We start from the raw sequence: 25,555 nt of genomic DNA, 5'->3' as shown, positions 1-25,555 counted from the left end.
AATCAAGTTTAAGTATCTTTGGAGTCCATTGTATTAAATGCATAGTTTATTTACTATTGTGGGCTGGGATTGTATGTAACCTCTCTGTAGGGGAGAGATGTGGCGTGAACTTCAAAGGATTGTATTGAACAATGTGCTAGACAAGAATGAACTTTTAGGACAAACAGGGCCAAGTGGGTTGCCTGGGGAATCTCTATGGCAGGGGTTCTCAAACTGGGGGTCGTGACCCTTAGGGGGTCGCAAGATTATTACATGGGGGGGTCCAAAGCTGTCAGCCTCCACCTCCAAACCCCACTTCACCTCCAGCATTTATAATAGTGTTAAATATAAAAAAGTGTTTTTAATTTATAAGGGGGGGGGGAGTGTCACACTCAGAGGCTTGCTGTGTGAAAGGGGTCACCAGTACAAAAGTATGAGAACCACTTCTCTATGGGGAGGCAAATCAAATTTCCCACTTCTAGTTATGCAAAAACCTTCTGAAACTCTGCTCTGAGGAGAGGAGCATTGTCTTTTGATTACCTGTTCCCAGAATCTGAAGTTCAAGGGCCCAAGCTATATACAGTAATGGAGACTGAATTATTCATGATGGTTATGGTTCTGAATCTGAGACAGTTATGAACTTGTAACCACTGGGAAGACCCAGTGGTGGGTTTCGAAGGACTGACATCTACCAGAGCCCGAGATTGGAGTTGGGGTGATCTCTGGTAAGCTTTTTAGTCTGCATGTAGGTTCTTTTATGGATTTTAATACGTTTTCTCTGCAACGTTTTCACCTTAAGAATAAATGTGCTTGCTTATAAAGAGCTGTGTGGTAACCTGTGACTGCTGGTAATGACAGCTGTTTATAGTCTTCAAAGAGAAAGCAAAGCACAGAAGTTGCTGGCTTGCTGGGGATATCAAAGTGTAGGCAGAGAACTGTGCAGCCTGGAAAAACCCTGATCAGGAGCAGGAGAGAGAGAGGTCTCTGCCCAAGAGAGGTTATGGTGGAGGAGCCAGGAGCCTAGAGTGGGTGCTCTCGGTGGACAGTGGAGAAGGAAGACAGGTGCAGATGCCCTGAATTGTGACAGTGTGAAAGGCGAGGCCATCTTCTCCCAGAGACAGTCAAAATGGATTCCAGGATGCATCCTACTTTGCTATGAGATGAACAGTATCTCACTTGCGGATGGCGTAAGAACTCGTTCAACTAGAGTTCAGGCCAGGGGCAGTAAGTTATATGGGCCAGTGGTGCCTGGGCTCCAGCAAATTCAGGGCCCAGGGGGCGCAAGTCCACTAATGTTCAGGGCCGGGTCTCTCCCCCAGTCCCACCTGACACCCCCGCACGCCTCCCCTGAGCGGCCCTAGTGGCCCTGGGCAGCAGGCGGCTACCCCCTGAAGCTCGGTGCTGCGCTCCCTCGCCGGCTGCTGCTACAACCGGCTACAAGGGAGTGGCACCGGGGGCAGGCTGAGGTGGCTGCTGTGCCTGTGGAGGGAGGAGGGGAAGAGGCGCATGGCAGCCCCCCTTCCCCCCAGCAGGCAACTCCGAGGCGAGGGACTTATCCTGGCTGGACATCCTGAGCAGCAACTTGCGGGGGCTTGGGTGAGTGTCGTGTTGGGAGGGCAGGGGAGGGGCCCTCCTCCCCCAGAGCTTGCTGCTGCCAGGAGAGAGAGGGCTGGGGGGAGTCCTCTCTGGCCCCAAGCCCCGGAGCAGCCTGCTTGTTGAAACCGAAATTCCTCATCTCTGACCCAGCCCCACGCCCCTCCCACACCCCAACCCTTTGTCCCAGCCCAGAGCCCGCACCCAGCACCCAAACCCCCTCCCAGAGCCCTCACCCCTTCCGCACCCAAACTCTCTCCCAGAGCCTGCACCCCTAACCCCCTCCTGCACCCAAACTCCCTCCCAGAGTCCACACCCATACCCCCTCCCACATCCAGGACCCCAGACCCGCTCCTGCACCATAAACCCCTGTCCCAGCCCACAGCCTGCACCCCTCCTGCACTCCAAATCTCCTCCTGCACCCAAACTCCCTCCCAGAGCTTTAGGCAGGTGTGTGTGGGGGGGAGCTTGGACCCATTCTGGGCACCACCAAAAATTATACAAACCTGCCGCCCCTGTTTCAGGCAGCTTTAGTACTTCCCTTAGAGACGTTCCTATTGCTGCTCCACCGGTGTCAGTAGCTTGGAATTCTGCTTACGTTTTTGCTGAAAGCTATGCACTGATGCAAGCAGCTGCTTCTGGAGCCTCTCTGGGCAGGTTAGCTCTGCAGTCTGTTGTATCATAGTATTCCAGTCCCTCTCTTCCTGATACAGACACTGTTTGTGAATCACCTGAAGTGCACCATATAGAGGGACAATTGCTTGAGGAAGAAGGAGGAGTTACCTTATAGTAACTTGAGTTCTTCAAGATATATTGTTCCTGTGTGTAGTGTACTATCCACCCTCTTCCCCACTGCCTGGTTTCCCCTTACTGGGAACCAGTGATTGAGAAGGGAGTCCCCTTTTTTTCCTCAGTACAGAGCACAAGCAGAGTGGTAGCCCATGCTTGGACCACACAGACACTGCTAGGGAAAAATCTCCAGTTGTGAGCGCATGAAACATATGTGCAACCTGAAGGGCACTATACATAGGGACAACACATCACAAAGAACACAAGTTACTACATGGTGGGTAACCCCTCTGTATGGTTCTTAGTATTTGATGGGTTCTTTATTGCTGTATTGCTGGTGATCAAGGTGCTGCCTGTTGTAGGTAGCATTATGTTTCTTTGACTATTTCTGATATTTTATATCATAGCACTCAAATGTGGAAAAAATGGGCACTATATAAGTTAATAGAATAGAACATTGTGAAACAGCGAATTGTTGTTATACATTAAAGAGCTAAGAAAATACAAATAAGACGGTGTATGATAAAGCTTTAATGCTCTCATTGATTAAGTACATTTTCTTTTTTGGTATTGAATGCTTGTCTCCTCAGGTTGTACATAACTTTAAAAAACACACACACCTTTCCATAGAATCATAGATGATAGGCTGGAAAAGACCTCCTGGATCATCTAATCCAAACACTTTTGCCCGGAGCACGATTTTAATTTACTTTTTGTTTCTCCTGATGTATAATCTGTTCTTAAATACTTCTAGTGATCTCTCTCAATTTTTCCAGAGGCAAATTATTTATTTAATCATCTCTTGAAGTTGGGCCCCTAACCACTTAGTACATAAAGAAGAAAAAACTTAAGACACGCAGGAAAAAAAAGAGCCTTAACTTTAGTAAAGATCTCATTTGTGCAAGCTTTAAAACCCTCAAGTCATAACTGTGCAAACTTGAAGAACTCACTGGAAGCCCTTTTTTTTTTTATATATATTAATATTTCACTGGGGATAACAGATCTCACTCAAACAAAAAAGTATATCCTGTCGCAATGGAAAAAAGAATTCCATTGTCTTGTTTTAATTTAGACAGCACTCAACTGTGTTTTGAAGTTTAATTTCCTATGTATATGAATTAAATTAGTGTCCTAGGAAAAAGGCACCTGGATAATCAGGAAAGTGAAAATACAAGTAAATCTGATTAATTTTTATCAATTATTTCAGTATGATGAAAAATGTTTCCCATGACATTCTTTGTATAAATTTAAGTTTGTTTAGAAGGGTATCTGTTGTTAATATTACATAGAAAATATACGGATATCTAGGATCACAAAAATCTAATCTTCCAATAAAATTATTTGCTCTTCTTAACCATAATAGATAATACAGTTCAGTAGCAGTTATTTTGGGTGTAGCTACCAAGCGAAGTATAAGAATAATCTAACTGCACTGGACTCATATCATCCTAAGCTTTGGCTAGCTATGAGGTATATATATTTCTTGTCAGGCCGTTGGGTAGGATATGCGAATCTCTGGAAGAAGTTAGCAGCCTAAATAAAAAACAACACAAAACTATTATTAATCTCTAATGAGCTAACTAAGAATCAGAAATTCACATGTGCTAGCTGTCTGGTTCAGCATTGCTTCAGGGAAATAAAGAAGAGAAACTTCCTGTCTCATCATGTGAATTTTTCTTTTTAGAGCCAAGATTTTTTTTTTTACGTGCAACAAGTTTCAAAGATCGGCTTCAAAAAAGGACTTTTAAAATGTTTTCATACTTATCCACAACCATTTATGATGAAAAGCTTTAGAAAGTATGTAATTTATAGGCAGCACATGTAGTGATGCCTTTAATTCAGGTTACCTGACACTTTCCATTTTTACAGTTGCTTGTAATTTTGCCAGACTAACCATTTGGACTGAAATTTTCCATGCCAGGTGAAATCCATACTGGGATACTGCATATAGTTCTGGTGCCTACATTGTAAAAGATGTTGAAAAATTGGAGATGGTGCAGAAAAGAGCCTGAAAAATATTTGAGGGTTGGAGAAAATGCCTTGCAGTGAGATGCCAAAGGGCTCAATCTGTTTAGTTTATTAAAAAGAGGATTGAGAGCAGGAGCATAAATGTTTTTGTTCTCCTCAAAAAAAAAAAAAAAAAAAAAAAAAAGCCAGCCAATTGCAGTTCGGTGTCCCATGGAAGTTGGTGCTCAGGGTGACAGCTGTGCTCATCCTCCCTAGAACTGGCTGTGACTGAGAGATGACTTGATTACAGTGTATAATATTTCCATGGAGAGAAAACGCTGGCTACTAAAGGGATCTTTAATCTAGCGGAGAAAGTCATAACAAGTACCAATGGCCTTAAAGCAGAAGCCAGACAAATTCAAATTAGAAATTAGGCACAATTTTTTATCTGTGAGGGTGATTGTTCAAATAGTCAATCTACCAAAAGATGTGCTGGATTTTTCCGCTCTTGATGTCTTCTTATCAAGCATGGATGCCTTTCTGGAAGATATGCTTTAGTCTCAAACACAAGTGCTTGGGCTCAAAACAGGGATAACTGAGTAACATTTTTATGGCCTGTGTTACACAAGAGATCAATGTAGATCCTGTCATCCCTTCTGGCCACAAAATCTATGAATATGTGTCTGCTTCAGGCTTTTTTTTTTTTTTTTAAAGTTTTATCAAAAAAATTTCATCTGTTCTCAGAATGAGGTTAGGGAAAAGCATGTTGTTTTAACTATGTTTAAAAAAAATTCTCACAGTTGTTTCATTGAGAGGTTCTAGCATCTCCATGCTTTAGAGAAAGGACTTGAAATTGGATAAGGGTGATGCCCTGCTGTCAGGGATATGCTTTTTGCTGTCCCTGTGAAAATTCACCCAAATTTGACCTAATTATGAGCCTCTGAAAATCTCAGTTCACACAAGCTCTTTAGAATTTTTAGAATTTCAGCGAGATTCTCTGAAGATTCCATCTGAGCTGAGTATGCCCCATCCCCAGGCTTCAGGGGCTGACCAGGATTATCCGTGCAATTGCTCCTTCTGGAAGCCACTGTGGCACTGGGTACAGAAACTGAGAGCAGAGACTCTCTCTCTCCTGTGCTTTCAATGTCTTACTGGCTGGTGCCTAAACAGCATGGAGGAGAAGGCAGCCTGATGGAAAGGCAGGTTGTGAGATGCCAGCCTGGTTAGAGAGGGGGACAGCAGCAAGTAGCTGGACAGGATTGGGATGAGGAGCCAGGGAGGAGGTGGAAGGGCGGGGACTGGGATGTGGACCTGATGAAGGAGTGGAACTGGGGAGACTTGGAGCAAAGGAGGATGGGGATAGGAAAATAGTACACCTCTACCCTGATACAACGTGACCTGATATAACATGAATTCAGATATAACGCGGTAAAGCAGTGCTCCGGGGGGGGGGGGGGGGGGGGCTGCGCACTACGGCGGATCAAAGCAAGTTTGATATAATGCGGTTTCGCCTATACTGCGGTAAGATTTTTTGGCTCCCGAGGACAGCGTTATATCGGGGTAGAGGTGTATGTGATCATGTAATTAAAGATATTTATGGTGTATACACACAAGGAAGTTAAAGTAAAGTTGCACGAACAGCTTGAATTCTGGCATTTCTTAATCTGAGTGCTTGATTTTGCAACCTTAACATATCTGTAATATAATTTTTATATGTAATGATACATATATTGACTTTGTGTATCAAAGAACATTGATTTCTTGCCCCTCAAAGTAAATATTAGAATGGCTTGGTTCAGAAACCAATATCTTCTTAGTAGTCCCATTTGCTATATTGTTTTATTAGCAATTTGATATTTTGTAGCACCTCCCCACACCCTGGGGAGGAACGATGTCTAATTGTACTAGAACAGGGGTCGGCAACCTTTCAGAACTGGTGTGCCGAGTCTTCATTTATTCACTCTAATTTAAGGTTCCACGTGCCAGTAATACATTTTAACTTTTTAGAAGGTTTCTTTCTATAAGTCTATAATATATAACTAAACAATTGTATGTAAAGTAAATAAGGTTTTTAAAATGCTTAAGAAGCTTCATTTAAAATTAAATTAAAATGCAGAGCCTCCCGGACCGGTGGTCAGGACATGGGCAGTGTGAGTGCCATTGAAAATCAGCTTGTGTGCTGCCTTCGGCACACGTGCCATAGATTGCCTACCTCTGTACTAGATTTTTTACAAACACAGAGATAGGCCAGGCCCTGAAATGCTCACACTCTAAGAAGATAAACATTATCCCAAGGGTGGGGTAGAGGGAGACAATCAGTGAATATTTTATTAAAAGTATATAAAAACTTAAAAATAAACATTTCATTAAAATCATCCAGGAGGGCAAGACACATCGTATTCGAGGCAGAAATGCACAATTCCAGTGTCCCATACGATACTGTTAACAAAAGAAGGTTTAGGTTGCAGTTGGTTAACGAATGATTAAAAGATTCAGGCATCAGTGAAGAAAGTAAAAAAGGAGAAATGGGGAGCGAGAAATTGGATGGCTCTGAAATTAAACCATAGCAAACACAATGGGTCTCATAACAAAAATTTTATTAGAGTCATTGGAAAGTCAGTCTTTAACAGTGTGATGATATTGGAAAGAGCAGATGTAGAGAACATTTTAACAATAAGAAAAAAAGCTTACCTGTGTATCCAGCCGGGTCACTGCCTGCAGCAATATTTTGATGCTAGTGCATTATAGGCTAGTGCATTGGTATGGGTTTAAGTACTTTCCTGAGCTCAAGTCCATCCCTACATAGGACTGTTATTTAGCATATGGTTAAGCCCCAGTGAATTCGTAGGACTTAAGCACACACCTAGTTAGTTCCCTGAGTAGGGTTGCTTTCCTGAATTGAGGCCTACAAGAATAGAATAGAATAATCTATATCAGTCAGGAATAAGAAAGAAGTGTTTGTTTTTTGTAGGATTTACTTTTCTGCTAATACTAATCATGTACTTTACAGGGTGGTCCAGGTGTCAGAGGCCCAAAGGGTCATCGTGGTGATCAAGGTCCAAAGGTAATCTGCCACCACTGTGGCACCCTTTTTTTGGCTTTTGTCTGTTTGTGTTTAAATCTAGATATTTTTTTCTCGAATGAGCTTAAATCTAGATTGTGATGTTCCTGAAGAAAGGGGTAGCCAAATGCCATTGATGTTTGTTGGAGATCCTGGATCATACTGGCTACACATCATGTTTGTTTCTGGGTGAGGGGCAGTAAAATGCATAGTGCTGCTGCTGTCAGCAGGGCCGGCTTTAGGGCGATTCCCCCAATTCCCGGGAATCGGGCCCCGCGCCTAAGAGGGCCTCGCAGCATCTGGAAGAGGGGCCCCGCACCCTCCGCCGAAGTGCCGCCGGAAACAGCGGCAACCGATTGAGCTGCTGCCAAATTGCCGCCGCTATCTTCGGTGGCATTTCGGCGGCAGCTCTTTTGAATCGGGCCCCACACGTCCTAAAGCCGGCCCTGGCTGTCAGCATATATCTGTGGCTTTTTGCATGCCTAAAGGAATAAGACCTTTGTAAATAGGAGCCTTATTGTCCTGTCAGCATGTTAACTCATATTTTAGGTGCTGTTGAATCTATTGGTATTTAATTCTGCACACAGACGCTCCCTTCTTATGTACAGTAGGAGTTAAACTTATGGCCTTTATGTTTTCCCTATTGGTGTCATAGGGCCTAGATGGACCTCGTGGTGAAGCTGGTGCTCCAGGACCCCAAGGGCATCCAGGACCCCAAGGGCCAAGTGGACTTTCTATTCAAGGGCTTCCAGTAAGTCCTAAATGAACTGTGGTCTTAATTTTGTCACAGGAGTTAGCCAGAACCCATACATTAGGTTGTACCAAAAGGTTAGATAAAACTAGAGCTAGGACTGAGCTGCAACGTTTTAAGCTGCCTTTATTCAATGTTTATCAATTTAAATTTTTCACAGTTGCAGGAAATTGTCCGAGGGCCAGACAATGGTGAGGTCAGACAATCATCATCATCTAATGACAGTCATCTAATCCAGATCTGAACTTCACCAAAGTCTGAGGTGTCTGGATCATGGATTTGGGTTTAACCTGTGATAGGAATAGGAGGCAGCTCCAACATTCAGATATGTATATGGATCTGGTGTTCACTAAACCTCAAGAGAGTTTGCACCATGGGTTTTTGGGTCAGACCCAAATCTAGATAAAAGTTTTAAAAAATGCTGTGAGCTGGAGTGTGTGGCAGGAACACTTAAAACATAGTATTTTTTTGTTTGAGATCATCAAAGTCACAGAAAATCAGTGCAGTTCCTAGTGGAGAGATGTTCACATACCAAAACCCCTCCATCACCTAAATTAACTGGCACTAACTGGTACACTTGTTGGCAGCCGCATCGGAGAGGCCAGGGAGTGAATGATAGGCATAGAGCCAGAAATACTGTTTTAGGGCTGGTTTCTCAATACCAATGTTGAGACAAATCTGCAGTGCAAAAAACCTACACTACCAATGCTCATGCTGTCTTATAAATAGGCTTGGAAGGATTAGATTTTTATTAATAAGCATCAGTAAATGTTGCTGTACACATGCAAACTGATGAAATAATATTTCCATCCATAATAACTGAAATTTACAGACTGGCAAGGTGAGAAAAATGCTGCTGGAGAACTCATTAGAGTTTGATTTAAGGATATTTACTGCCTATATTTTGACGTGTGATGCTGGCAATTTGTGTTTTAATGGTTATAAAAGATTTAACTTTTTGAATTTCAGCATTGACTGTCATCAGATGATGATGATTGTTTGACCTCTCAATTGTCTGGCCCTCTGATCATTTCCTGCAACTGTGAACAATTTAAATTGATAAAAATTTAATAAAAGCAGCTTAAAACCCATAATTTTGTGCAACTGTAAAAATTTAAATAGCAAAAAATGCTTAAAATTAAACATCAATATTATCTGTCAAAATTATAAAAATATTGAATTCTGCACATCTACTTAAAAAATAGATAATATATAATAATGTATGATAATATATACTAATAACACTGCTCTACAGCCAAAATGCTTCTGAAATAAATATAGTCAAACGTTACTAATTCTGGGTCACTGAGAACGAAAATGATGCTTAAAATTGTTGATTGGCTCTAGTTTTCAAGATATGCTATTGGGTCAGTATATACGACCCTTGACTTGGGAATGGCGGAGGATAAGTGAGTTATAAAGGAAAGGGATCTCAATTTAAACCAGAAACGACTAAAATACATCTTTGACTGGATCTATGAATAAATCTATGACTGGGTTTGGACAGTACTTGCTTTTTAGGCCAAACAATGAATGATGCAATCTGAAGCTGGTATTGCGTCATACATGATATGAATTGCATCATGTTATTCCTAGAAGTCATGGATGATGCAATCATAACGAAGCTTGCATCACTCTGCTGAACAAATTGCCCTGTATCAGCTCTAGAAATCATACAGTGTTGTGCCCTCCTATTTGTCAGTGTTTGATTTTGCAAAGGGACACATTTCTGTTTAGCCAAAGTGAGCAGAGATGCCTCGTACTTGTGTGAACAGTGCAGATAACTTCTGCTATGTTTGTGGTGAAGTGACTTTTGCATCACAAAAGCGCAGTATAACCACTATGGTTAAGAAAGCCTATCACGTTTATTTTGGCTGCAAAATTGGAGATCAGGACAAGAGGTGGGCCCCACACATATGCTGCAACACTTGTGCAACAAATCTTCGCCAGTGGTTGAACAGGAAAAGGAAATCTATGCCTTTAGCAGTGCCAATGATTTGGAGAGAACCAACAGATCATACCAGCAATTGTTACTTCTGCATGGTGCCTCCAGTTGGGAAAACTGTGTCAAAGAAGAAAAAGTGGACTGTGCATTATCCAAACATTACATCAGCTATATGCCCAGTACCCCATGGAGAAGGACTGCCAGTTCCTGATGCACCAGAATCATTCTCACTTGAGTCAGACGAGGAAGAGGAAGAGGATGAAACTTCTGGTCCTGAACCATCAATGTCACAGGACCCACATTTTCTCCCATCCTCCTCCTCTGAACCACACCTCATAACACAAGGTGAACTGAATGACCTTGTCAGGGATTTGGAACTACCCAAGAGTAAGGCAGAGCTGTTGGGCTCCAGACTACAGCAGTGGAATCTCCTGGCAGGTGATGTTAGGGTTTCCATGTTCCGTGACCGTCAAAAGGATCTTGTCCCATTCTTCTTCATGGAAGGTGATCTTGTAGCCTGCAACAACATCGATGGTGTGATAGCAGCCCTCAACATTGTTCACGATCCAGATGAGTGGAGACTGTTCATTGATTCATCGAAGACAAGTCTTAAAGCTGTTTTACTGTATAATGGCAATGTTTTGCCATCAATTCCAGTTGGTCATGCAGTCCATATGAAGGAAACCTATGACAACATGAAACAACTTTTGAGGTGCATAAACTATGACCAACATCTGTGGCAGCTTTGTGGCGATTTGAAGGTTGTTGCTCTCTTGCTTGGTCTGCAGACTGGATACACAAAGTACTGCTGTCTTCTCTGCGAATGGGATAGTCGTGCAAGAGATTCCCACTACATCAAGAAAGATTGGCCATTCCGACAGTCATTGGAGCCTGGGAGGAAAAGTGTTCAGCATCTACCACTTGTTGAATCAAGGAAGATTTTGTTACCATCCTTACACATCAAGCTGGGTCTGATGAAGAACTTTGTCAAGGCCTTTGACAAAACACAAGCAGCTTTCAAGTACCTCCATGGAAAATTTCCAAGGTTAAGTGAAGCTAAGATAAAGGAAGGTGTCTTTGTTGGTCCTCAGATTTGTGAACTTCTTCGAGATGATGCATTTGACCATGCACTGTGTGGCAAGGAAAAGACGGCATGGAAAGCCTTCCAGTTAGTGGCAATAAATTTTCTTGGAAACAAGAAGGCAGACAACTACAGGTTGTTGGTGGAAAACCTCCTCAAGGCATAGAAAAGCCTTGGTTGCAACATGTCACTAAAGATACATTTTTTGCACTCTCATCTAGATTTTTTTCCACCGAACTGCAGAGCAGTGAGCGACGAGCACGGCGAGCGATTTCACCAGGACATTGCAACAATGGAGAAACGCTATCAGGGCAAATGGAGCCCATCAATGCTTGCAGACTATTGCTGGACAGTGACAAAAGATGCTCCATTTAATGAATACAAGAGACAAGCCAAGAAGCGCTGAGTAGATACTGAATAGGACTAAACTATGTACAGAATAGTTTTTTGCCTTTTGTTTCATAATAAATTTTATTTATATAACCCTTTTGCTGATTTTTAAAGTGTTACATAAACAGGACAGGTGAAATATTATCATGTAAAGCAACCATAAACACATGAAAAGACCTAGGTTTACAATTTATGATTAAAACTCTACTATCTACACAATATACATATCTTAAATATCTTAGAAACAGTAGCCAATCAGTTGTTTTAATTGTCATATTTGAATTCAGCACATCAAAATACATAATAAATAGAACATTTTATCTCTGAAGCAGACAACTTCTCAAAAATTGTAGACCAGTGTAATTGTCATGTGGATGGATATACACAGGCCTTGAGGACTATCAACCCAGCACCTTTTCCTTGTAGAAAAATCTAAACCAATTTAATAGAGTACAATATTCTTTCTACAGAATTTTTTAACCAACCTATCGGATTCAATAGCAGTAACATAATTAAACAGGTTTCAATAGAAATTATTCTTAACACCTTGTCATGGGCTGTACAAACCCCACACTGGAAGGGAAGGGACTAAAGAATTGCTTTGGGCCCAGATGTTCTTCCCCACTGCACCTGCAAAGCTTGCACGGGCTAGAGGAGGAGCTTACAGGGGAGCAGAGTAGCTCAGTAGCTTGCAAACAGCCGAGGTGGCCTCTGAGCTCCTGGGAAAGAGCACAGCAGGAGCCTGAACCCTGGCTGTAATGACCTTGCCAAGCCAGCAAAGAAGGGATCTGTGATGCCGTGAAGGGTAGAGACCCATTGGAGAGGGTCCCCTACCAGCCCCTAAGGAGGGGACAGCTATAGAAGCCTCTCCCTGGAATGGGGAATCTAGCTGAGGGATATCCCTGAAGGTAGAAGGTCTGAACCATGAGGCCCCAAATTAAGGGGAAGCCAATCCCTTACCTAATCCAGAAATCTACCCTGTTGTTGGACCCCCTACGTATACCCTGAAAGGGGTGCACGAAGTGGCCATAAAAAGGGGAGCGCCTGAAAAGGAAAAAGCCTGCCACACCCATGCCTGACTACTTGGGGACATTGGCATATTTCATGTGCCCCACATATTTATAATTCTTTTTTTTTTTTTTTTGTGGCAGAAAATAGCTTCTGCTGAAAAGTTGCTGCAATTCTACCTTTTGTCCACCAGAGGGTGCTGTGGGGATAGAACAGAGCAGCAGCTCCCAACAGAAAATCATAGAATCATAGAATATCAGGGTTGGGAGGGACCTCAGGAGGTCACCTAGTCCAACCCCCTGCTCAAAGCAGGACCAACCCCCAACTAAATCATCCCAGCCAGGGCTTTGTCAAGCCTGACCTTAAAAACCTCTAAGGAAGGAGATTCCACCACCTCCCTACGTAACCTAATCCAGTTCTTCACCACCCTCCTAGTGAAAAAGTTTTTCCTAATATCCAACCTAAACCTCCCCCACTGCAACTTGAGACCATTGCTCCTTGTTCTGTCAGGAGCATAACTTCTGCTGTTCCACATTTTGCCCACCAAAGGGCGCTGTGGCACTAGAACACAGCAGCTGCTCCTGGTAAGCCCCAACTATGATAGGGAAGAGAAAGAGCCTGCCTACTTCACAGCACCTGTTGGGCCAAGTCAGGAGATAAGGGATATGGGGAGACAGACTGCGTGGGTCTGCTTGGGGGTCAGACAGGGTCTCATAAGGGCCAGTGGGCGAGGACAGACTGGGGCATGGTTGAATGGGAGTGGAGGTGCTGGGCCACAGGGGGGAGGGAGGTGCAGGGCCACGTGGGTGGAGGGGATGCAGAGCTACAGGGGAAGAGGGATGGCTGAGTGGGGGACAAAGACACATGGAGACAGGGTGTGAAGAGACACATGGAGATGGGGGGGGGCTGGCTGAGAAGGCACAGGGCCATGGTGAGGGGGTGCAGAGCTACAGGGGGGGGATGGCTGAGTGGGGGCATAGAGACACATGGGGACGGGATGCAGGAATACATGGAGATGAAGGGTGGGGGCTCACTGAGGGGGTGCAGGGACACATGGAGATGGGGGGAGGGGTGTAGGGCCACATGGGGACAGGAGGTGGCTGAGGGGGGCACAGAGACACATGGGGACAGGGGAGGGGTGCATGGACACATGGGGACAGGCAGGGGTGCAGGGCCACATGGGGATGGGAGGAGTGGGTGTCTGAGTGGGGGTGCAGGGACACGTGGACAGGGGGGGTGCAAGGACAGATGGGGATATAGGGACACATGGGCACAGGCACTGATGTGCCTGACTGAGAGGCTAGGGGTCAGCCAGGATCTGCATGGGGCATGCTCCCTAAAATCCCTCCCCGCCCCCTAAAATAACTTGTTCCATACTTTTCCCACCCATACCCAATAACCCTTCAAGTTCATACCTAGGCTATTTCCCAGCAATTACTTCACTCTCCCTCAGCTCCTCCATTATCCCTGACTCCCCCAAGCCTTTGCACTTCTTCTGAGAGGTGCAGGAAATATGGTTCTGTGCTGTAGTTTAAATGAATTATTACTCAGAATTCTGTATTAATATGCCTAGTAAGGAATCTACTTGTCAAAAAACATTTTGTGAATCTTTTTTTTTTGTCTGTGTTGTTACAGACATACTTACTGACGGGTATTTTGAAATAAATTACCAAAATAATTGAAACTGGTGTGATTATATTGTGTTATTTTAACAAAATATGCAGAATTTTGCAGAATTTCAAAATGTGTCCAGAATTTTTAAATTTTTGGCACAGAATTCTCCCAGGATTATTATTATATCCTTGATTATTTTAGCAGAGAATATAATCAAGAATATATGGGCTGTAGGAATTATTTCCAATCCTTTCTATAGAATTTAATAGAGAATTATATTCCTGCTGTGGAATTTTATTGACTGGTTAAAAACATCCTAGAGAGAGGATATTCTTGGTTATTAATCATGTATATTCTATAGAAACCTGTTTAATTTCTATAGAACTCTGTTGATGTAATCTTTATAGGACATTTCCCTGAGTGTCAAAGAGAAGCAAATTCGCTCACAAGGAAAAGAATGTGTTTCCACTAGGGCTCTCAATTAATCATAGTTAACACATGCAATTAACTAAAAAAAAATTAATCATTTTAATTGCACTGTTAAACAATAGAATACCAATTGAAATTTATTAAATATTTTTCGATGTTTCTCTACATTTTCAAATATATTGATTTCAATTACAACACGGTATATAAAGTGTACAATGCTCATGTTATATTATTATTTTTATTGCAAATATTTGCACTTTAAAAATGATAAACAAATGAAAAAGTATTTTTCAATTCACCTCATACAAGTACCATAATGCAATCTCTTTATCATGAAAGTGCAACTTTCAAATATAGATTTTTTTTTGTTACGTAACTGCACTAAAAAAAATAACAATTTAAAACTATCTAAAGCCTACAAGTCCACTTAGTCATACTTCTTGTTCACATTTGTTTACATTTACAGGAGATAATGCTACTGGCTTCTTATTTACAACGTCACCTGAAAGTGAGAACAGGCATTCACATGACACGTTTGTAGCCGGCATTGCAAGATATTTACATGCCAGATATGCTAAACATTCGTATGCCCCTTCATGCTTCGGCCACCATTCCAGAGAACATGCTTCCATGCTGATGACGTTCATTAAAAAAATAATTTGTTAATTACATTTTGACTGAGCTCCTTGGGGGGAGAATAGTACTTCTTCTGCACTGTTTTACCTGCATTCTGCCATATATTTCATGTTACAGCAGTCTCGGATGATGACCAGCACATGTTGTTCGTTTTAAGAGCACTTTCACTACAGATCTGACAAAATGAAAAGAAGGTACCAATGTGAGATTTCTAAAGATAACTGCAGCACTCAGCCCAAGATTTAAGAATCTGAAGTGCCTTCCAAAATCTGAGAGAGATGAGGTGTGGAGCATGCTTTCAGAAGTCTTAAAAGAGCAACACTCTGATGCGGAAACTATGGAACCCAAACCACTAAAAAAGAAAATCGACCATCTGCTAGTGGCATCTGACCCACCGATGCATGTTTACTCATCATCTCTGCACTACTTTGGATCGTTATCGAGCAGAACCCATCATCAGCATGGACATGTCCTCTGGAATGATGGTTGAAGCATGAAGGGACATATGAATCTGCACATCTGGCACGTAAATATCTTGCAACGCCGGCTACAACAATGCCATGCGAACGCCTGTTCTCACGTTCAGGTGATGTAAACTATAAGTGGGCAGCATTATCTCCTGCAAATTTAAACAAACGTGTTTGTCTGAGTGATTGGCTGAACAAGAAATAGGACTGAGTAGACTTGTAGGCTCTAAAGTTTTACATTTTTATTTTTGAATGCAGTAATTTTTTGTACATAATTGTACATTTATAAGTTCAACTTTCATGATAAAGAGATTGCACTACAGTTCTTGTATGAGGTGAATTGAAAAGTACTATTGTTTTTTCTTTTTTACAACAAAATATTTGTAATAAAAAATAAAGTGAGCCCCGTACTCTTTGTGTTGTGTTGTAATTGAAATCAATATATTTGAAAATGTAGAAAACATCAAAAAATATTTAAATAAATGGCATTCTATTGTTTAACAGTGCGAATAATTGTGCAATGAATCGCGATTAATTTTTTAAATCACATGATTAATTGTGATTAATTTTTTTAATGGTTTGACAGCCCTAGTTTCCATTTTGTTAAAGGTTATCGCTTTGTCATGTAATTTAACAGTAATTTTTGAATCAGAGTTTCCTTTTCTTTATTTTCCATATCTCTAAAGATTTAATTTACATTTTTGCAAACCAGTACTGCAGATACAATTTTTGGATATTCTTAAGTAGGAAAAATTAATCTGTGGTTAATCTTTTTTACATTGTTTTGAAAAGAACAATTGAAAATAGGAGGCAAGCAGCAATTTATGTGTTTAACTGTGTGTGATTATTGATCTCCAGGGGACACCAGGTGAAAAAGGAGAGAAGGGTGATCGTGGTCTCCCTGGTCAGCAGGTATACCCTATATTATTGCTTTAACGTATCATTTAGTAGATCTATTTGAATGTGGAATTGCCATCCTTGTGTTGGGCAGAGCAGATATTCAAAGATATTGAGGGGGACTGTGGTGTAACTGAACCTGCAAGGGATTTAGAATCAGTAACCTCTGAGATCTGATTGTGGCCCTGTCACTGATTTGTTGTGTGTCCATGGGCAAATCACTTAGGGCCTGACTTTGAAGAGCCAGCCTCTCCTTTTGTATCCACAAGTAATCCGAGGTGCAATTTTGTGAGAGCAACTGTGAGCAAGTAGCTATCTGACTACCTGATATGCAGAACTCTGGTAGGTGGATATATACCTATCCTCATGGGAACCTGTAATATTACAGTTGTAATGATTAGTAAGGGAGGCTCTTTTAATTGCCATTTAAAAATCAGGCACTCAATTTTTCTCGACTTCTGTATGAGGAGAGATTAATAAGATTGGGACTTTTCAGCTTGGAAAAGAGACAACTAAGGGGGGATATGATTGCGGTCTATAAAATCATGACTGGTGTGGAGAAACTAAATAAGGAAGTGTTATTTACTCCTTCTCATAACACAAGAACTAGGGGTCACCAAATGAAATTAATAGGCAGCAGGCTTAAAACAAACAAAAGGAAGTATTTCTTCACACAACACACAGTCAACCTGTGGAACTCTTTACCAGAAGATGTTGTGAAGGCCAAGACTTTAATAGGGCTCAAAAAAGAGTTAGATAAATTCATAGAGGATAGGTCCATCAGTGGTTATTAGCTAGGATGGGCAGGGATGTTGTCCCTAGCCTCTGTTTGCCAGAAGCTGGAAATGAGCAACAGGGAATGGTTATCTGTTCTTTCGATTCCCTCTGGGGTACGTGGCATTGGCCACTCTCAGGAGACAGGATACTGGGCCAGATGGACCCTTGGTCTGACCCAGTATGGCTGTTCTTATGTTCTATGACCATCTTGCAAGATGCTGAGGGTTGCTGAGCGCCCTCAGCTCTTATTGAAGTCAATTTTCCTGATATGTAGCTTCAATTTTTCATTTCTTAGTTTATCATATTATTCCTGGTTATAATCTCTTGTACCAACCAACCAAGATAAATCCTTTCCCTCCTTGATGTTTACACACTTCAGATATTTGTTGGCTGTTACCAGGTTCCCCAATTTCTAGCCCTGCTAGATACTTAGCTCTCATAATCTTTCCTCATAAATCAATCTCTCCGGCCTTCTGGATCGTTTTGTATGCCTGTGGCTGCAGTAAGGTCCGGGATCAATGCCAATGCCTCTCAGCAGCCAGTTGGAGGAGAGGGAGGCTTTCATCTGAACTCTGTGGAACTCTGCCAGGCATCGCTCATTTATTTGGGCTGGATGCTTGATCAAGGGTTTCCCCCTTTGCTATTACTGCACTGAGTTCAGACAATATGGTAACTCATCCCTTTACAAAAATGGAGAGAGAGAGAGATGGAAATAGTGATTTAGTTTAAGGATCTGATTTACCTCAATGGAGTTACACTGGTATAAAACTGGAGTGATGCAGTGGTGGCATCTGTAGACATTATTTGCTTTTAAATAATATATTAAAACTGAAAAGGTTAATTGCATGTGCATATTAATAAGTCCTGTTTATTTCGCTGAAGCTCCACCTTACCTGAATCATAGATATGGCCCTACCATGAGTCACCCTGTGGAGTATCTGAAGCCCCGTTTATCCCAGGGCTTTTGATGTCATGTCAGATAAAGGGGTTGCACTATACTGTGTAGGGGTTGCTGCCACTCTGATCTTTTGCCCCCTTATCATTCATAGGGTGTCCCAGGAGCATCAGGATCACCGGGACGGGATGGAACTCAAGGTCAAAGGGTAAGGTGAAACAAACAGATTTTTCATTTGAAGCATTTCCATTCCATCAGCGATGGCCCTAGGACAGGTGAGACCTGGGAAGTGTACGGAGGGCAAACGACTATATTGAAATGTGCCCCCTCACTCTTCTCTTCTGCAAACTAAATAAGCCCAGGTCCCTCAGCCTCTCCTCATAAGTCATGTGTCCCAGCCCCCTAATCGTTTTCGTTGCCCTCCGCTGGACTTTTTCCAAGTTCATTCCATACTGTATTTATTTAATTTAAATATATAATTCAAAATAACAAATTCTACATCTTATATTTAGGCTCACAATTTGTTTAACTGGAAAAAATTGAAACTGGTGCTGTAACTGGAAAAAAAAGTTAACTACATCAAGCAACGCCACAACTTATGTACAGTGGGTTCTAATGTGTTATCAATAGGATAAAAAGTAGTGTCGTAAACTTCAGCCATCCCTTTTTAGGGATCCCATTGACTATTCTGCCCTGGGGTCTGGAATTGCTGTTGCTGGGCTTGGTAAATAATGATAATAATAATAAGGGTCTATTTATATAATAGTTTTAGATTTATACCTGATAGTTCTTGTGCACTGGTGCCAGTACTGTGGGGGAATCAAAATTGTTATTAGTTTAATTTACAGTCAGTCCAGTCACACAGCAATCTAGTACATAGGTGTCCATGTCACAAACACTACCATGATTACAGCTGGCACTAACTAGCACCTTTGTTGGTTGTCTCAAGAGAGAAGCAAGGAACAGAATTGAGATACTTTATTGCCCTCCAGAACAGGTTGAAAAATTTTGGAATAACAATAAGGAAGCCTGTACTATTTCTGATGTATTTGTTTGGTACAAATAGAGGTCTTCTGTGTCCAATACTCTTAATCTGGCAGTACATTATTTTCTATAAATGTTTAAAAGTGAAACATGGGTAAAAGAGTAGGTGAACGCTGTTAAACTAAGAATGAACTACATAATAATAGAAAGATGTGATCAACTTTCTTCTGCTTGTGGTAGACTGAGGGATATTTACATTCTGGCTAGCAACCAAGATATGGATCTTAGTATTAACTTATTTGTTTAAACCTCTAGGTACTTTCACCTGTGTCTTTGGAAACCTCTATAAGTTAGACTTATAAAGCAGCAGCTGATCAGTCTTTTGTTTCATACTGCTAGGTACACTGAATCCAGGTATTGCAAAAGAATCCCTACCTGATTATTAATAATTCAGTACAATGGACAGGTCAAGTACATAGTTAAATTGGACTTATAGTTTCCTTAAGCACATTTAACTTTAAGCCTGTGAGTAGTTCCACTGAAGTCAGTATAGTGTTTGGGGTAAAAGATGGTTTCCCTCTGAAATTAAGAAAAAAAGGAGAGAATTTTAAAGAGTAAGATTTGTGCTGAGTTATGTTCGGATCGAAATCAACATTTTGAACTAAGTTTCCAAGTTTACAACTAAATTACGAGTCAAACATATGAGATCAGAAATGTTGCTCTATTATGTTAGACAATCAGACTTCATATCAACTGCCCTCTTTTCAATCTTATTCTAAGTGTATGCCTTTTCCTACGTTGTATACTACATACCTCTCTGTTTTTCTAATACCTCACCATCTTGTAGCTTCTCTTAGCCCCTTCCCTTTGGCTATGTCTGCTTTGGCCTTCCCCCTCCCCCTCCCCCTTACTGTTGCTACAACTGGTTCAGCTGCAATTAGGGTACTGGGGAGAGCACTAGTGTATAAGACTTCCGTGACCACTGGTGTTTTGTCACCATTTTGTCTAGCCTTGTTCAGAGCAAGTCTAGGTGACATGGTGCTAAAAATGCTAGTGGCCTCCAGTGACTTGTCTGTGTAACCCACTAGTGAATGTGTTACAGGTTCTCTTCTGTGCCCAATCCCTAGAGATATGAGGCTGCTACAGCCCCACTTAGACAGCTTTGCCATTTTATCTCAAGCTGTAGCTGCTTATACATTTGGCTCCAGAGGTGCCCAGTTCAATCCCTTGTGTGTCAGACAGCAGTTTTTAAACTGGTGCTACCACTTGGGAGCTGAAGTGATAGTGTAGTCACAGTAGGATATTTTTGAGAAAAAAGGATGACAGACAAAGGCTTTGATTAAGTGAGGGGAAAGGCATGTAACTCTTATTCTGGAGATAGCCCCAGGGTGGTTTATAATAAGGGTAGGAAGTTAAATAAATTCTCAGTTTTAAATACTGATCATAATTCTTTCCTGTGTTTAGTTTCTCCTGCTCTTGAGGAAATGAACTAGATTGTTCTTCAGTTAAGCATGTTCAATATTTCTCAGGAAGTTCTGAGGATCTTATAGAATCAGACCTATCATTGGGCATTTGTGCTATAATGCTACAGTGATTTCTATGGCAACAGACTGTGAAGTTATACATATAGAATGATGGGCTTGATTCTCCACTCTATTGCATTAGTTTATGCTAGTGTAACTCCATTGATTCCAGTGGAGTTATACTGGCCTAAAACTCCTGTGAAAGTGGTGATCCATCCCAGTACCTCACTGCACAGTCTGTCTGAAGGGAAAGCTCATCAGAAATGGAGTATTCTGTAATTCTGACAGATGTCACTGCATCAGTAGCAAAGGGGCACTGGAAAGTTATGAAGTAAATTACTTTTTTGTATAATGTTTTCTTTGTCAAACTTCCTTCTGTAAGCCAAGCTCTGAAACTATTTTTCAGCCTCTACTATAAAACTAAAATTATATTAAAATTGATGTTTTCCGTGTTATTCTTAGCTTGGCCATCGCTTTCTTTTTAATGTTTATTATTAATTAAAATGCTTGAGGCATAATGGGCCTGATTCATCAAAGCACTTGAAAAATTCCACTAATGTTAATGGGACTTAAGCACGTGACTAAGCATTTTGCTGAATCATAGCCAATATGATGTTAATTTTTAAACATCCTTTAACTCCAAATAGATTTTTTTCCCCTTCCAGTTCACTTTTATTTCCTTTCTTCCTTTCTGCTTTGTCTTACTTTTGAATAGAGCTTCTAATCATTATTAAAATCTGTTTATAAGGGTCTCTGATTTTATTTCAGAGTAACAGCCGTGTTAGTCTGTATCCACAAAAAGAAGAACAGGAGTACTTGTGGCACCTTAGAGACTAACAAATTTATTAGAGCATAAGCTTTCGTGGACTACAAGTGGGCTGTAGTCCACGAAAGCTTATGCTCTAATAAATTTGTTAGTCTCTAAGGTGCCACAAGTACTCCTGTTCTTCTTTTTCTGATTTTATTCAATACTAAGTTTAAAACTCCCCTCTGCCCCTGGGTTGTTAATTTTTTTTATCCTGGTTTATTTATTTAAGATTTAAAAAAAAATTATATATACTATTTCTTTCCTTTTCATAGCTTTCAGTAGTTTCTTTTTAAAAGAAGAAATTAAAGTATATCCCCTAATCAGGTGTATAAAATACAAACAGAAACCAAATTCATAATGGACTGCCCAGGCTTTGAGATGAGATTAAAATTAATTTTAAAGGTTGAAACAGAGTTAAAGTTCTGTTTTCTGTTAATAACAAACTCAAAGCATCCATGATAGATTTTTTTAAACAAATCTGGTACCTGGACTAAATCTAAATTTCAGATTTATACTAAGAACCACCCCCTAGCTCACCTTAGTCTTCCTGTTATAAATGAAGAAATAAAGATGTTGGGAAAGGAGACATGGTTTCTGCCTATTTTATTCTCGGTGACGTGGTCATTGCGAAAATATTCAAGGAACCTTTCCCTGCCCTTCTCTCCCCACACAATGGCCCGTACTAGAGTGACTGTACTAAAACGGGCAATGTGTGCTTTTATACTAACTCTCCTGGACACAGCTATGTCCTGCACAAAGTGGCCAGGTTGAATTGTGCAGGACTGTGTGCTTGAATTGAGATCAAGGTGCTGGTTAGCCCCCCTCACTCCTCCAAGCCACAACTGGCCCAAATATTCTCCACTTAGACTCCCCTGTCCTTTCAGTTCTTCCTTTTCTGCTAGGGATATGAAGTTAAGATTGTGACTAGCCCTTGTGCAGGTGCATAGGCAGAGGAGAAAAGGTGCTTTCTTTTCCCATGTTCCCCATGGCCTCCACACAAGGTCCAGCCATACATACTGTCCTCATTCTCTCCTGAGAGATGCAAGCCACCCTTGTGGGGGCAGAGCTAGCCAGTTGGGGAGAAAGGACAATAAAGTACCATTCTAAGGGATGGTGCAGTAGGTACATCTCTCCTGCGTGCACATATTGGGGGAGAGACTGCCTCCATCACTCTGTCCTCAGATTCCCCAGCTCATTTGAATTATTCCCTACCCCCAAATGTCTGTGACTTGGTCACCTCTCATTGTTCCCTGGTGGCTTTCTCATATCCCTTCCCCCCCATCAGATAAATCTGAAATATCTGGTTCCTGGACACAGGAGTATCTGGAGCAAATTAAGGAACCATTGACTATTAGGTTTATTGAATATGACACATCTGAGGTATAGTACCTTAGTTCCAAAAGATGACACTATTTGGGTTAAGCCATCAAAAGAGAGCTCAATAAATGAAACAATGCACAGTATCCCAATGTTTTACTATTCCGAGTACCATTCTGTGAGCCCACACAGTCTTTACTCAACCAAAATTAGTGGCATAAGCAGCCAACAGAAACACATTTCCATTTTTTTCTACCAATTCCTCCTACTAACCGCCACCCTATGCTACATATGTTCAGAATTAGTCTAAAACACATATCAGCTATCAGATAATCTGAAAAACTACTAACCCTCATGGTAGCATAAACAAACTACACTGTTGTATATCTTTTACTTCTGGGTTAGTACAAAGAACATTTACTACCATATTGCTCCTTGAGACAGACTCCTGTTTGACTTAATTTATAAACTGCAATTTTCACACCTAACAATTACAGTTGCAGACCATTTTAAATGGCCAAGAGATACAGAAACAGTGCCAAGAGAAATACACCCCCAGGATATGCAAGGAGACATTCTCCAGCAGCTAAGAGTAAGAAGTATTGCCCAGTGAGAATAAATGAAGTGTAATTAAAAACTTTACATTCAAAGAAAAAACAGCATTTCTAAGCTTACTGTTAGTTCCTGCCATTTACGGTAGGGTGGGAAGGGAAGTATGGCAGTTTTTACACAAGTAGTGTGGAGATTCTGAGTCCAATCCAGCTCCTTGGATGTCAATGGAAAGACGTCCATAAAATATTCTGGATGAAATCCTGGCCCCATTGAAGTCAACAGGGACAGGTTTTCACCCACTTGTTTTTAAAAAATTAAAAAGTTTGATTAAATATCAAAGCATCAGTTTTCCTGAGAGTTAAACCAATATGAAAACAAACAGGTATTCTGCTTTACATCATTTTGTAAGGGACTTCCACACTGCGAGTGTCACAAATGAAGTCTGTCTCACATACATTTTTCTAAACTTTTGCAAAAACAAAACACTTCTTTAGCAAAATGGGTACTACCCACGTCAAGCTCAGAAACACCAGTCGTATTTGTCAATTTTTATTTTTAATTTCATTTCACGGGTTATTCATGGGTAGAGTTTGTCAAGCCTTTAGAATTTGCAGTTTCATGGGCTGAGCAAACTTTTCTTGATTTGCTGATTGATTTGAAATGAACTAAATTTATTTATTTATACTCTAAAAGTGGATTCAGGTAGACTGGCATTTATTTCATGGTAACATCACCATTCTTTTTTATTCTCTAGTTCTTATCATAATGAGGGGGCCGTATAGGGCTCTTAGACTCATAGACTCATAGACTCATAGACATTAAGGTCAGAAGGGACCATTATGATCATCTGGTCTGACCCCCTGCATGCTGCAGGCCGCAAGACCCTTCCCTGGACTCTACCGTTGAAGTCCCCAGTCCTGTGTTTTAGTGACTCTTGAAGCTTTAGGCATTATCCTGAGATACTGTGAAACAGGAAAGCATCTCTTATCCACACTGTGGATAGTTGATATAATATGGATATGACATACTTATTTTGTCACCTTAAACACCCTTACAATGGAGTAGAGAATATTTTCCAGTTACACCGAAGATAAATTTGCAAACCAATAGTTTATACCATATATAAGCAGGTTAGAATCATAGTTTCCAAATACTAAAGCATTACATCTAGTCAGGGCCGTCCCTAGGGGCAGTGCCGGCTCCAGGCACCAGCGTTCCAAACAGGTGCTTCCAAACTCCCCAAGCAGTGCGCTGAATTGCTGCCGCGGACGGCGGGGGCAGTCCGTGTGCCGTTAGGGCGGCACATGTGTTTCCGCAGCAGCGGCAATTCGGTGCCAGCTTCTATATTCAGCTGCCCGCGGCGGCAATTCAGTGGCTTCTGTCTTCCGGTTGCCACCGAATTGCTGCCGCCACGGAAACACGCATGCCGCCCTAACGGCACACGGACTGCCCCCACCATCTGCGGCGGCAATTCGGCGCGCTGCTTGGGGCGGCAAAAACAGTAGAGCCGGCCCTGCTATGGGGGACGGGGCCCGGGACAAATCAGCCTTCCTGCTAGTCTCCTCTCTGTTCGCCAGGCGCACCCGCCCGGCCGACACTCGCCTACTCACCCAGCCTGCCTGCTCACCGCTCTTATCCGCTCCATCCACCTACCCGCCAGTCTCCTCGCCGCTTGCCGCTCGCCTCCCATTTGCCTCCTCACTCTGCGTGCCTGCTCCTCTTCCTGCCCGCCTCCTCACCTGACTATTGGGACAAATGGCATCCCAATCATACATTGATTGGGATACAGGACAAAGGGCTAAATATCAGGTCAGCATGGGGCCCCCCAAAGCGCGGGGCCCTGGGCGGTTGCCCTGATTCACCCTACCCAAGTGACAGCTCTGCTTCTAGTAGTTTGTCACCTATCCATTGCTAAAATCATTAGAATTTAAGGGGGGACAGAGGAGGGAAAGAAGAAAACCAGCATTATGTGATTTATTTTTTAAGGCGGGGCACAATATATTGTAACTTGTCAGGGTTGTAAGCCTTTTGGTGGACAAGTATAAATGCTTTTAGAACCAGCAAACTTTTCCAAATATTGGTTCAGGACTAATGATCAGAACAGTTGATGGG

General features: G+C 41.7%; 1 protein-coding gene across 2 annotated transcripts in view; it reads left to right on the top strand.

Moving 5' to 3' along the window:
• COL14A1 (collagen type XIV alpha 1 chain) overlaps positions 1-25,555 on the top strand; it is a 165,668-nt gene that overhangs the window by 117,675 nt on the left and 22,438 nt on the right. For both annotated transcript variants that reach the window (XM_054019187.1, XM_054019188.1), the window contains exons 37-40: positions 7,319-7,372; positions 8,025-8,120; positions 16,549-16,602; positions 18,414-18,467. In XM_054019187.1, the coding sequence (XP_053875162.1) occupies positions 7,319-7,372; positions 8,025-8,120; positions 16,549-16,602; positions 18,414-18,467 (258 nt within the window). The remainder of the gene's footprint in view (positions 1-7,318; positions 7,373-8,024; positions 8,121-16,548; positions 16,603-18,413; positions 18,468-25,555) is intronic.

This window comes from Malaclemys terrapin, chromosome 2 (genome assembly GCF_027887155.1).
Source record: "Malaclemys terrapin pileata isolate rMalTer1 chromosome 2, rMalTer1.hap1, whole genome shotgun sequence".
Taxonomy (NCBI): domain Eukaryota; kingdom Metazoa; phylum Chordata; order Testudines; family Emydidae; genus Malaclemys; species Malaclemys terrapin.
This window is presented reverse-complemented; position numbering and strand designations above follow the sequence as displayed.